Source organism: Strix uralensis, chromosome 11 (assembly GCF_047716275.1).
Source record: "Strix uralensis isolate ZFMK-TIS-50842 chromosome 11, bStrUra1, whole genome shotgun sequence".
Lineage (NCBI taxonomy): Eukaryota > Metazoa > Chordata > Aves > Strigiformes > Strigidae > Strix > Strix uralensis.
In genome coordinates, this window is record NC_133982.1 from 26,326,319 (window position 1) to 26,340,567 (window position 14,249).

General features: G+C 41.0%; 1 protein-coding gene across 2 annotated transcripts in view; it reads left to right on the forward strand.

Annotated features, from left to right (window-relative positions):
- The window catches only part of IQGAP1 (IQ motif containing GTPase activating protein 1), a 74,824-nt gene that overhangs the window by 26,102 nt on the left and 34,473 nt on the right, over window positions 1–14,249 (forward strand). For both annotated transcript variants that reach the window (XM_074880096.1, XM_074880097.1), the window contains 9 exons: window positions 1,004–1,160; window positions 1,534–1,611; window positions 3,280–3,356; window positions 6,122–6,189; window positions 7,239–7,352; window positions 7,744–7,922; window positions 8,609–8,699; window positions 9,162–9,325; window positions 13,833–13,917. In XM_074880096.1, coding sequence (XP_074736197.1) covers window positions 1,004–1,160; window positions 1,534–1,611; window positions 3,280–3,356; window positions 6,122–6,189; window positions 7,239–7,352; window positions 7,744–7,922; window positions 8,609–8,699; window positions 9,162–9,325; window positions 13,833–13,917 — 1,013 coding nt within the window. The remainder of the gene's footprint in view (window positions 1–1,003; window positions 1,161–1,533; window positions 1,612–3,279; window positions 3,357–6,121; window positions 6,190–7,238; window positions 7,353–7,743; window positions 7,923–8,608; window positions 8,700–9,161; window positions 9,326–13,832; window positions 13,918–14,249) is intronic.

Consider the following 14,249-nt stretch of genomic DNA (forward strand, 5'->3'; position numbering starts at 1 on the left):
CATGAGCCAGATTATTAACCCTGTTTATGTTACGCTGTCAGCTCTCTTTTATATTACGGGCTAACGCTATTCTGGGCCACTATTGTCTTGAAAGCTGCTTCTCTGTGATCTTATTGATCCAAGGCTCATACGTTCTGTAAGACCTTTAGAGTTTGTCCGCAAGTGGGGTGTGATCTAAGGAAAATGTTTTAGAAAGTGGCCCGTGGCTGTGCAGCTGCCTTTCTCTGAGATCAGCACAGGCAGGGAGCCTGTCGTCTCTGGAAGAAACTGCATAGCTGAGCGTGCAGTGTACAGCCTCTGGTAGCTCTGTACAGAATAAATATCAAGATGCACCTCTGTGTTGAGAACAGTGACTTTTCAAGTTATTTCCTGTTTGTTTTTGTCACGAGGATCCATGACATCATTAAATGAAGTAGAAGGAAACAAAGGAACATCAGTTGTTATGAGGAGAGGAATGCCTGTTCTATTTTTTCCCCCCCTGATTTTGAAATTTATAGTAGAGTGTGAGAAAATATATAGGTTGGGAAGGTAGACTTGATGACACATTGTAGGGCCTCTCTATGAGATTAGCTAAAAGAGCTTGAATAAATGGTACAAAGTTATGAAATAAATAGCAATTACTTAATGAGAGTAGAGTAAATAAATGCTTGTGGGATAAACCTGTACTCAAGAGGAAGATTGAAGTTAGTTAAAAGGACAGGTTGGCCACTAGGTCTACACCAGTAACAGCTAAAGGAGAAATATGACAGTGAGGTGGTATCTTAATTACTTGTGAAACTGGCTACTGGACTCCGTACTTCTCCGTGATATGTTCTCTGAAGTGTTACTGAGTAGCATTTTAACAACACCGACTGTGTGGTAGTGCTTTCAGCCCCCTAATGTTAAGTAAATAGTATGTTAGAGTATGACAGCAGTGGCAGCATGAAACTTCTTTAGTGTGGGGTTGTGTTCACAAATTGGAAATGGACTCATGTGACCAGCTTTGTTCTTCTTGCACTTCCAGATGGATGGAGGCCTGTCTGAATGAGGAGCTGCCTCCCACAACAGAGCTGGAAGAAGGATTGAGAAATGGAGTCTACCTGGCCAAACTTGGAAACTTCTTCTCCCCTAAAGTGGTTTCTGTGAAGAAAATCTATGATAGGGAACAGACTAGATATAAGGTGAGAGCTGTTGGCCATACATTCTGCTTTAGGTAGACATCTAAAATAGAAGAACGTGCATGCGGACTTACTGTGAGCAAATAAGCAGAAAGTTAGTTTATATTAGTATTACCTGAGAAACTCTACCTTGACTCTAGAACATTGGTTAAGGGGTTGGGGGGGAGGGTGGACCCCTTTATATCTGAGCTTGCGCTCATGTGAAAGAACTTGTCATAAATAGTCAATATAATCATATATAGAAGACTTCTGACGTCTTTTCTATTAGAGTACCGTTTTCAGTATCAGTCTTCATGAACCTCCCTGCTGTTCTTGGCAGCTGTGGTATTTTGTTTCTTAATGGCCTTCCCCTTGTTCCTGCCTGTTTTTATTTCAGGCAACTGGTCTCCACTTCCGGCACACAGATAATGTAATCCAGTGGCTGAATGCCATGGCTGAGATTGGTCTCCCCAAGGTAATTTCTGTGTTGTACATGCAGATAAATAAATAATCTCTGAAAAGCTTTACATTCCATGGAAGCATTTGCTGTTGTACAGAATCAGCAGGCTTCATCTAGTTAATTCTTCATTTTCTAGATTTGCATCCCTATAGAAATTCTCTTCTAAAACTTGCTGTACGATTTCATTCTGCTATGTGTGTGAGAATGATTAGGAGCAAAGTAATTCCTCCTCTGTGCCATATCCTTAATATTGCTAATCTTGCATAACATCTGCATTACGTTGTTCTTGCCATGCGTTCTTTTGAACGATTATCTGAGCTACAGTTTGGTTGTGGAAGTTTTTTTAGAAATCTATGCTAAAAGAAGTAGCGCAACAGAAAATACTATGTTTTCCATTTCTTCAAATTTCCCTACCAAATATATCAAGTTGAAATGTTCCTGGTGTAGTTTAAGTCAATATAAATTATTAGCTTCACTAGGAGAATGGCCAGATAAACTACTCTGAGCTAATTAACACTGTTGTCTGAAAATACATGAAACTGTGGTAGTGTTGTGCTGATAGTCAAGTTGCATACATGAATAGTAAGTACATTTTTTTAATATGGGTTTTCTTTTTTTGTAAGCCATGTTATACTTAGTCCCACTAAAACCAGCATTGCATAGTTTAACATATGTTTTGTTTTTATACATGCTTGCAAATTAAACACTTGTTTTGGCAAAGTTTTTCAAATAATTTGTTGAGATTTATTAGTTTAGCCTTGCTGGGATTTATGATGATTTTACAGGAACAAATTTTGGATTAGGAAATACTGAAATATGCTGTGAAGGTTGTTAGGTGAAAATAAATGAGGAGGGAGCTAGACAGAAGTGAAGTGCCATGTATGAGGCAAGATTTTCAGATGTAAGTGGGTTTTGGGGGGAAGAAACCGTGTGAGGACATGTTAAAGAAACTGGGCTGGGGTCCAGTACATTAACAGAGACATATTGCTGCTTTCAGTATTTTCCCTTGCAGAAGAGCCAGGGAAGTAATGCTGTGGAATTGTGAGGGTCCTTCCGTTGCTCGCTCTTTTACAGAAAGAGTGATGCTATTTTGTGGTCATAGGCAACAGCAAGAAGCCTTCCAGTAACTAGAAAGTAATGTACCTTGTCAGCACTTCTGAATGGATCGACGCTTCCGGTATTAGCCTGTTGTGTTAAACTTTGCATTTGAGACTGTCTGAAAGCTTTTGGCTTCAGCTAACTGAAAATGCAGTGTGAGAGCACCTCAGTGCTGGTCTCAGTTACCCTTTGTCACTGTCTCTTCTCTTGCTTCTCAACCCCATTTAGTCCAAACAAAATCCTCTTTATTCTCTTCTGTTGTAAGTATTTTTTTATTTCTTGGCTTTCACCAAAGTCCTCACTAGTACCTTATGACCCAGTATCTTGGTGGGCACACAAAAGAAAGGGTGTACTCATCCATGAGTGTAGAACTTGGGCAGGAAAAGGGGACCCCTGATTTGGGTGGTAGAAGCAAAAGGAAGGATTTCAAGTAGGGCAAGTGTTGGGCCAGGGCAGAGAAGCTTCAAGAGTTTTGTTCTGTGGGCTGTTTCATTAGAGTACTGCAGAAGAATTGGGCTTATCATAGTTAACGTGATTTGGCTACATAGAGTATGATTCAGACTGCTAACTTTGTTTTATCTTTAGATATTCTACCCAGAAACTACAGATATCTATGATCGCAAGAATATGCCACGCTGTATCTACTGTATTCATGCACTCAGGTAAGGCATGCTAGGCAGAAATCTAATCGCTTCTGAAATCTTCTGCAAAGCTGAAAGCGGAGAGGGGAGAGAGCTGAACTGAAGGCTGGACGAGGATGAATTTTCTAGCAGAACACTCTTACCAGGTCAGAGCAAAGATCCATGAAGCCAATATTTTGCCTTGGGCAGTGGCCAAATCAGAGGCTGAAGGAAAAAGAACCAGTCAAGTATGTTGTGATGGCTACCTTCCCATCCCAGTTCTCACCCTCCCTCTCTACTCTCTGAGGCAGAGCTAAACATTTTGGGGCTTAAAGGAAAGCCTGAAGCCATAAAAGGTGTTTGTGAGAAAGGAAAATATTCTTTTGTCTAGGGCTCAGTCAGATCACTGAATGAAAGCCAGTGTGGTCATAGCATTGTCCTGCAGTATGTGTATCTTGATGACCACAGTAAATGATGAGGCAGGAACTGTTGTTGAAAGGTCTCTTAAATGTTAAAATCTCACGTAGACTGAGTAAGATAATCCCAGTGCTTGAGAAAACTGGGAGGATTCATTTGTTGAAGCTTTGCTCTTCAATTTGACAGGATGGCAGATTGCATGTGTTTTTTTAATTTGGGGTTGTTTGTTGTTGTGTTGTGGGTTTTTTTTTTTTTCCTCCTCCCTGGCTAGCTGGTTTGAATGCAAGTGCGGCTTTTGGAACATGTTGAGATTTTTATTTAAAAAGGATTCCTTTTGTAGAATTTACTAGGTGACTGAATGCTGGATTGTATACATTCGGGTCTTCATCTATTGCTCACTCAGTTTCAGTTCTCATGAATGGCTTGTTCTGATCTGTTGCCAGTGTGAAATCCATAGAGATGGACTGCATTTATCTGAATGTTATCTGATATTTCAGATTGCTGTAGATGAAATTATTATTTGTAGAAGTGAGCTTGATCCCAGCTTTAGATCTAAAAGGAGTTATCTCTGTAGAATAAGTAATTTGGAGTTTATAGAACAGTGAGGAATAGACCTGTGGTGGGGTACACTGCCGCTATCAAGAATAATGCTACTTTTTGTTTAGGCTGTGGCAAAGTTCCTCTCTCACTGGCAGCTTTGATAGCTACTGTAGCTGCTTTCTGCAGGAGTTGGCTGGCATATATTCCTCTTACTTCTTCTGTTCTGTCTTGGTCATTCCCACCCCACACCCTGCCCCCCAGTAGTCTGAATGGTGTACAATTACCAAGCTTCCCAAGAAAATTAAGTTAGCTGTTGCTGTACTCTTTCTAGACCATATATTAGGAAAAGAAAATTATTTCAGGGAGCAAAATGAATAGATGCAAACAGTCACAGTAGTTAAGGCTGTAGAAGTTATAATCTTTCATCTAATAATACCTTTTCTGTACTGCTTAATTTCTTTTCAGTTATTAACCTTTTTGGCTGAAGTGTTCCGTAACCAATTTCTCTGAAAAGGCAGCCTCCTCAAGATTTTATCACTTCAATAATTTTACTTATCAAGGAAAGAAGAGTAATTCTGATATGTAAATATAAATATGGAAAAGGATGTTTTTATAAAACCTTGTTCTTTTTTTAGGCTTAGTGCCTAAGTATATTCCAATGAAGAAATAAAGATCTAGAATGCAGTTTTGTTGATAGTTCATAGGTCAGAAGTGTTCCTGCCTGTGTTTTGTTTTGTAAAACAATCTGCTTATAAAGATGGGAGATCTAGATTTGACATGTTGAGGTCATGTGAAAAGGTGGTTGCTTACCCTCTCTTTTACAATCACGGTAAAACTGAATTTACCGGAGGAATGGATATTTACTTTATTAATAGTTTATTTTAAATGTTCCTGTATAATCAGATATCTCAATAGAAAGTACATTTCCATAATCTGTGCTGAGCCAGCACAACAGGCAAAAAGGAGAGGGGTTGCTTCTCCTTCCCCAGTCACGTTTGTCCTTAGCTATACAGAGTCATCCTTCCTTTGTAGCAGTTCCATTTCTCGTCAAGCTTCAAATGAATACCTTTACACTGTTGTAGTAAGCCAAATCAGCTTCGTGAATACTTTGACCTTACTCAGCACCAGTGAGGCCACACCTGCAGTGCTGCGTCCAGCTCTGGGCTCCCTGGCATGAGAGAAACAGATGTACTGGGGGGAGTTGAAGGAAGGGTTGCTAAGGTGGTTAATGGACTAGAGCATCTCTCCTGTGGGGAAAGGCTGAGAGACCTGGGGCTGTTCAGCCTAGAGCAGAGAAGGCTCCAGGGGAGTCTCAGCAATGTGTGCAGCGATCCGAAGGGGAGGTGGAAAGAAGATGAAGCCAAGCTCTTTTCAGTGGTGCCCCATGACAGGACAAGAGGCAGCTGGCACAAACTGAACCACAAGAGGGTCCCTCTGCATATCAGGAAACACTTGATTTACTGTAGGGGTGACCGAGGAGTGGCACAAGTTGCCCGGAGAGGTTGTGGAGTCTCCAGCCTTGGAGATATTCAAAAGCCATCTGGGTGTGATCCTGAGGAACGTAGTCCCACGTGACCTTGTTTGAGGAGGGAGCTTGAACAAGACAAACTTGAGAGCACCCTTCTAGCCTCAACCTTTCTGTAATTCTGTGAAGACTTCAGTGGTGGACCAGTTATGTGCAGCTGAGGGGGAAAGAGAGGAGTCAGCTCAGCCTCTTGGTGGTGATGAGCTGTTACATTGGCTTATCTGAGTGGCTCCTTGAATATCTGTATCCTAAAATTATTTGTGTCATTGTCAGAACTACAAAGAAAAATTACTAGTTCTAATTATTTGATTATTTTCTTTTCTAGCCTGTACCTGTTCAAGCTGGGTCTTGCCCCCCAGATTCAGGATTTATATGGGAAGGTGGACTTCACAGGTAAAAAAAAAAAAGTGCTGGTTTTGTGCTGCCTTTATCTCATACTCTACTAGATATTGTAGAGATCAACTAAAGGTTTGTTACTGTTGATACCCTAAATGCAAGTTAAATTCAAAATTAATGGCTGTGAGAGGTCTAGTAATTTATAAGAAAGGTTTGATTTGGGTGCTTCTGAGCCAGGCTGTTAAATAGCCATCAGTTCACTAATCATTCCTTTCCCAAATAACAGCTCCTTAACTTTTTTTCCTTAACTGTTGTAAGATGCTTAAACTTTGCCCTTGCCTCCATCCCTTTGGGCGAGGTTTCCGTTTTGAACTTTGTAAACGGTTCTGACCTCCGTGGACAGTCTAAAGTAGAGGTGCCGTCAGCTGAAGAAGAGTTTGCCAGCTGATCTGCTGCAGGAGATTCAGCACAGGGTCTCATGTCCACACACCTTCTCAAGGTGTCAGTTCCTTGATTTTTGCAAAAGTGTCAAATTCTGTTTCGCATTAGTGGGATTGCTGCCTGAGAGCATGCGTCTGATTTAAAAGTTGTATGAACTTTATTTTCCTGCAAAACAGTTGTTGATTGTACCTATAAAATGCTAAACTATCAACTGTTTTTTGAGTTGTATGGTATTTAGCAACAGCGTGTCTCAATAACCTCCATTCGCTTTTCTCGGCATAGTCTCTGTGTGGGGAAAAAAGAATGCTACAATACTGCCTGTGCATTTTCCTGACCTGTAGGCAGCCATAGTGGAGGCACCTCAGAATGAAGGAGTCTGTTTCCAGCTCCTCATAAGAGTCACGTACTGTTTTCTAGTGAGAGAGACTACAGAATATTCCCATATGAATTTCTAGGAGAAATGCAGATTTTAGGAAAGTATGCAAAATGGCTTATCAGTTTTCATTTATTTTCTTTCACTTACTGAGTTATATTCAAAGTATTACTTAAACAGTAATTGTAATTTGTTGTAGCTATCCTAAATTTTTTTTATAGCAGCGGTTGGTGTAGCAGTGCTGATTCCTTATGTATTTAAGCCTGCATAACACTTTTTATGTATGTTTCAGAGGAGGAAATCAGTAATATGAGGCTTGAACTGGAGAAGTATGGTATTCAGATGCCTGCCTTCAGCAAGATTGGAGGAATTCTTGCAAATGAACTTTCTGTGGATGAAGCAGCACGTAAGGAAAAAATGGGAGTGTTGTTTTATGTGATTATTCAAATCAGCAGATGACATTTTTTTTAAGTGTGGATTTAATGCCTTTTGTTGTAAGACAGTACAGGCCTTTTGGAAGACTGGGAGGAGCGTTTTCTTCTTTGCCTTATGTATTTTTATTTTATTTTTTCTTTCTGGAACATGATGATTTGACTAGCTAGAGTATACTACTAGGAAATAGGCTGCTGGTTTTTGTCAAGAACACAAAGCCGTGATGAAATGAGAGGTACTTCGATAGTTCTTCTGCTTTCCAGTTAGTTTCCAGATAATTATTCTGCTCTTTCCAGTTAAGTTCTCAGTTTTTAACAGAGCTGTTGTGTTTGGGGCTAACTGGCAAACTGTGTCTTGTTTTTCAGTACATGCTGCTGTCATTGCCATTAATGAAGCAATTGACCATCAGGTTCCAGCTGACACTCTTATGGCAATGAAGAACCCTAATGCCATGCTAATAAATCTTGATGATCAACTGGAATCCATTTACCAAGACACACTCTACAGAGCAAAGCAAGACAAGATGGAGAATGCTAAAAACAGAGTAGGTCAATTCTTCTTTCAAACTATCTATTTGCATGCATTGCAATTTTGTATTGCAGTGTAAACTGACAAATTCACAGAATGTGTGTTACAGTCCTGTATGTATAGAGTTAGGTGGATTTACTCCTGGTGGTATTCTAGTATGTTCCCCAGTAACCTGTCTTCCTGTTGCAGAAGACAGGCAGCAGTTAGCTGTGTTACCCTGTTTAGTTGTCTGAAAGACGGGCCGCATAGGTACAGAATTCATGTCAGCCTTTATATGTTGGGAATGCTGTCCCTCTGTTTTCATACAATGTGGATATGTTTTCCACTGAAATGATGAGCAAAACTGACTGATGCTCTCATAAAGGGTCAGTGTTGCTTTAGAACACTGTATATCAAACACCTAGCCTAGCTGTGTGTACTGGAGTGTTCTATGTGTACTATGTTCTGGAGCTCTACTGTGTGTTCATGTAGAGCCATTACATTGAAATAAGGTGTTTCTAGGCTCTCTGTATCAGAGTGTGAGTATACTTACTTTATATGTATTTACTTCTAGGACTTCATTTTGCATGTGTAGAGGAGGCCTGTCTGTGACCTGTCAGAGTTCTATATAGATATACGGTTATCCTGCTGACATTTTCAATGAGAGGATCTATGAGGGCAAAGGAGACTAGAAACACTGATTAGTTTTTATTTCTTCTACAGATTGCCTCAGAAAATTCAGAGAGAGAGAGAGATGTGTATGAAGAACTTCTGACTCAAGCTGAGATTCAGGGAAACATTAATAAAGTGAACAGTAGGTATCATGCCAAAGTAATACTCTTAAATAAAAGAGTACTTAGAAACGATACTTATGCTCCTCCTTGCTTTCTGTAATGCTAACAAAAGTGGAAGGCAGCTCCCCTGTTTTTGTGGGTTTTTCTGGCGAGGGGGAGGTTTTGGTGGTTTGTTTTGTTGTTGGTTTTTTTTTTTGTTAACCCAGTACGTAGTTGTAAGCTGAATGCATTTTGACTTCTGTTGCCCTTCCTTTAGGAAATGAATTGTCCATGTTGCTGGCCCCCCAATTCTTCAGTAGTGCATGCTGTTTCCAACTTTCAGCCCCTTTTTCAAGTGTTATTTTGCAATTGACTTTAGAAGTCTTCCATTCAGATCACATACATAACTTGATATCTACCAAGACTATTTCTTTCTGAGCAGTAGACTACATAAACCACGGGAGTTGCTCATTTAATGTTTCTCAAAACTCTTACTGTTGCAGCACATGCAGCCATATCAAAGATTGACCTAGCTTTGGAACAAGGAGATGCATTAGCACTCTATGAAGCTTTGGCAACACCAGCCCTGGGACTCCGAGGATTGGTACGAGAAAATTGCGACTGGTATTTCAAGCAGTTTTTGAGTGACAGACAGCAGAAACAGGAGGTATGGAAAAGTCCAGATTACCCTGATTCATGAGGTTCCCCCTCCCCCCTTTCACCATACCACTGTATACTAATCGCTTGCTAGATACCTGCATTACAGTTTAGTGTTGGTTTGAAAAAGTTAATGCTGAGAGACAGAAGCATACAGTAAGCGTATTTATCCTTTAGTTTTCATCTCTGCATATGAAAGGCCAGTATAATGCTTATATATATATATATATATAATTTAAATACTTTTACTAAACCTTAAAATACTAACTCGTGTGTATAGAGCAGTGTCTTGCCTCTCACTTGACTATTGTCAGTACCCAAATAATGTGGATGTTTGTGGTTTATAAATACCTATCAGATAAGCATAAACTCCTTTCACTGTGGAGAATCCCACCATACACCATTTGTAGACGTGGTGCTTAGGGCTGTGGTTTACTGGTGGACTTTGCAGCGCTAGGTTTGCAGTTGGACTCGATCTTACAGGTCTTTTCCAACCTAAGTGATTCTGTTTCTATAACTATTTAACCTTAGTTTCTCATTTCAAGCCAACTCTTCCGTGGATTTTATGTGCAGGCTGCTTATGTATGCTGTTTATAAAACGCACAGAATAGCTTTTAAAGCCAGCATTGTTTCAATTATCGCAATGTCATGTATGTCAATAGGAGAAAATACGCTGATACAAAGATGGTTATTACTGTTGCATCTCTTTAATGAATGATATTTTTTAAAAGCTGCAGCAAGGTAAACAAGTAAAATAGCGCATGTGTTTGGATTCAGGAAAAATGCAGACAGGTCAGTTATACGTTACAATGAACTAGATCTTGGGAACTGTGGTAGATGCTTAGGTGCTTGTATGTTGTAAGCAGAAAATGCAGTGACGTGACCCAACAGCGCCTGCTGGAAGACCTGTTGAGGAGGAGGAGATGAAATGGCTTTTGCACTGTAGGAAGTGTAGAAGGACCTAGGAAAGTTCAGACTGCATAATTACAGTAAGAGGCTGAAGAAGCATATTTGTTCTTGAGACCTTTGAACCACAGTTTAGAGCAGAAGTGGTATATGTCAAGCAAGCAGAGCACTGAATCTGTAGTAAGGCCTGGCAGTTTAAGTTGAGGTCCTGAATAAATGTAAAGTTTGAAATTCTGTTTATTTTTGGAGAGGGTAGCTATGCCTTGTCATAAGGCTTTTAAATCTTACCACTGTTAAATCATGAGGTACTGGAGCAGACCTCACTGATAGTATGACTCTTAAATCGCCAGAGCTGGCAGGTGGGAAACAAACATTCAGTGTCAGGCACCAAGGATCATACGTAATTCACTGTTGTAAGCCACTGCTTAGCTGAGTAGTGTGTCTTTCAGCATATTTAAATGCATATTTAATGGCAGCAGTTAAAGGCATGAGAACAAATCAGAGTGTGTTGTCAAACTGTGTTGACAAACCTGATGCGAGCCTCAGAATGCTGTTCACACTGCCTTGCTCACAAAACTGCCCTTTTAGTTCTCTGTGAAGTCAGCAAACATCAAGCTTCTGGGTTGACCTTTCTTACGCAGTACGTGTAAGAATGAAGGAGGTGATCAAACCCCATACCATGTTTATTCCCAAATTGTTGAAGGTATCTGGTGATCATGTCTCCAAGTGAGGAAGTGGTCAGCTGGGTTGGGAAGCAAAGGGTGTAGAGTGGTGTGGATGAGAGACACCCTGAAATCAGCAAGACAGGGCTGAAGGGGACCTACCTCTAGCGTCTGTCCAGAAGCGATGAGAGCAGTGTTATAAGGGAATCTCTTACCTATTTCCTGGAAAGTCAACATGACCAGGTGCCTCTCTGAAGTGCTTGTACACTACTGCATGTAGGGTGGGGAATGATTAGGAGGCATTAGAGGTCTGTGTGCAGCGACAGAGTTGTGCTATCACTGGGATCACAGAGATGTGGTGGGATAGCTACCAGAACTGGATGCTGCCATCAGTTGGATACAGGCCTGTTGGGAAGATCAGGATGGGGTGGCGATGAGGGGAAGTAGCCCTTCGTGTGAGAGAGCAGCTGGAATGCATGGTGCTCTGTCTTGAGACGTATGATGAACCAGTTGAGAGCTTATGGGTCAGGATTAGCAGGCAGACCAACGTGTATGACATTGTGGTGGGTATCTGCTGCAGACTGCTTGATCAGGCAGAAGTAGATAAGGCCTTCTTCAGACAAGTGGAAGATGCCTTGTGTTCACAGGCCTGAGTCCCTCTGGGGGGACTTGAACTGGCTGATCTGCTGTAAGGACAACACAGTGCACAAGCAATCCAGGACATTTGTGGAGTGCGCTGGTGATAACTTCTTGGCATATTTAACAGAGGAGTTGATGAGGAAAGGTCCTTTGCTGGACCTAATACAGACAAGGAGGAAGTAGTTGAAGATGGGAAGGTCAGGGGAAGCCTTGGGTGCAGTGACTATGAGGCAGTGGGATGATAGACTTGAGGATCCTGAGAGGAGGGAACTAGGTAAAAAGTGGGATCACAGCTCTGGCCTTCAAGAGAGCCTGAAGACCTGTTCGGGGATCTATTTGGAAGAATCCTGCAGACTGTACTCCTGGAAGAGAGGTCCAGGAGAGCTTGTTGACTTTTCAAGGATCACCTCCTCCAAGCTTGAGAATGGCCTGCCTGCATGAGCAGAAAGTCAGGCAAAGGTGGCAGGAGGCCTTCATGGGTGAACCAGAGAACTTCCCACAAAGCTCAAAACAGAAAAAGGAAGCAGGATCAGGTGGCTCAGGAGGAATACAGAGATGCCATCTGAGCATGTGGGGTGGGGTTAAGAAAGCTGGAAGCTGAAGCCCAACTGGACCTGAATCTGGCAGGGAACATGAAGGGTAACAAGAATGACTTCTACATAGATATATCGACAGCAAAAGGAAGACTAGAGAAATACCTGGGACGGCTGCTGAATGGGGAAGGGCAGCAGATGACGTGGATCGCAAAGGCTGTGGTACTGAATACTTTCCTTGCCTCTACTGATACGATTTTTTTCTTGCGAATCCCAGGCCTCTGAGACCAGTGGGAAAGTACAGAACACGAAGATATACCTATCAGTAGAGGAGGACTGAGTTAGCTTTGTGACTGTACCTGATACATTCTCCCACTTTGCACAGTCCCTCCATAAAGCTCATTAGGACCTGCATTTCTACTAACTTAACATGTCCTCTTCCCTGAACCCTGTCAAAATCTATTTGCATCAATATAAGTTGATATATATATATATATAGGTATACAATACCTTTTTTTAGTAGACCGTTACAGCTTTTTCTGCTGGACTGCACCTTTTTTGTGTTCAGGAGGATTCCTCAATCTGAAAGGCATACAGCAGTAATTCAGGGCCACTCTTGATTGTTTATTTATTTATTTTTATTTGTTGGGTGTGGGGGTTTTTTTTGGTGTGATGCAAGATTTGTTTGGTCAATAGCTAAACAATGTTCCTAAGAGAATAATTCCTTACAGAAAATGTGCTGTTTTGGGATAAAGGATGTGTGTATTGCTGTTATACCCTTCTGTGGGGGTATGAGGAATTCTACAGCACACAGCCTCGCAGCTGTTGCTATTCAGATTTGTCACTTAACTCTGAAGAATGATCTTCACAAGCTGTGTTTCTTGGGACCTACAGTTAAGATAAAACAGGAAAAGTGGGGGCTTTTTTAAAAGTCCTACCAAACTTTGGTGTGGCAGAAACTCTCAGTAGTTGTCCAAAGATGTCTCTAGGGATGAAACAGGACTGGGAAGATTTTTACCAAGTTTTTTAGCAGCCACAAAACCCAAGTTCAGCTGTGTTCTAAACTGCCAAGTCAGATTGCACATGATTCCAGAATGTAATTGAAGGGTTTTGTTACATAAATGTGGTCTATTGTTGCTTTTGGAGAATTGCCATCTTTACTGTGTGAACTATACGAAGGGGCGTGACCTATATGGCTACTACCCAAGTTGTTCAAGCCCTCCTGCTTCCCAGTCAATCAGTCTCCTTTTCTGATTGTATTCATGTGGTACTGTGTAGTCCAAGAAGCATGTATGTATAAGCCAAAACTGCATGTTGTTAATTTTTGACATTTTGCTACCTCTTTTGTAGCTCAGAGGTAAAATGGAGCATTAATTAATTAGTGTGCCACTTCATGGCAAACTATACAAGTACTAATTTCACTCCAGCACACAGTTCGTGTACAGGGAGTCTTTTCCTACAGAATTGTCCCCTTTGTCTTAAATGTTTTACAATTTTGGAAGCTGGGTCTTGACTTTAACTGCTGTGTTCATCAGACTGCACTTCTAATAGTGTAAAAGGAATTGCAATGTATACATACAGCCTTTCAGCATATGAACTGAGAATCTGGTGAGTAATTTCTATCTTCCTCACATATGTGGCATTATTTGTTTGTAGAAGCTATGTGGCATTAGAGCGTTTTAAGGAAAAGCTGGTTGGTTTGTTTTTTTATTGAGCTATTTGAAGTGAGTAAGCTGACATCATTTCACCTTCCTGGTTTCTTTTTTTTTTTTCTTAGGCTGGCCTTACAGGTCCTTTGCAGAAGGAAGAGTTGCAGTCGGGAGTGGATGCTGCTAACAGGGCAGCACAACAGTATCAGCAAAGTAAGGATCAGCAGAAATTATTGCAGTGAAGTGGCCATGGATGTGATCAAAAAGATGAGATGACACAATATTTGAGTCTATGTGGGGATACATGAAGTCTCTCTCAAACCATTATGAATGTCCTTTTAAGTACTTTGTGGCTGCTAAGAACACTAAAGAGAGACTTGCCCTGATGATTTAGTGTCTTTTATCCAGCTCTTACAGTACTGCTGGAGATAACAGCATATAATTTGAAATACTAAGAAACATGGAACTTCGTCATCCACCTTAAATTACCTCTTTTTCTAGAATGTTTGGATAAGTTTTTGTGGTATGGATCTGTGAAGGAGATC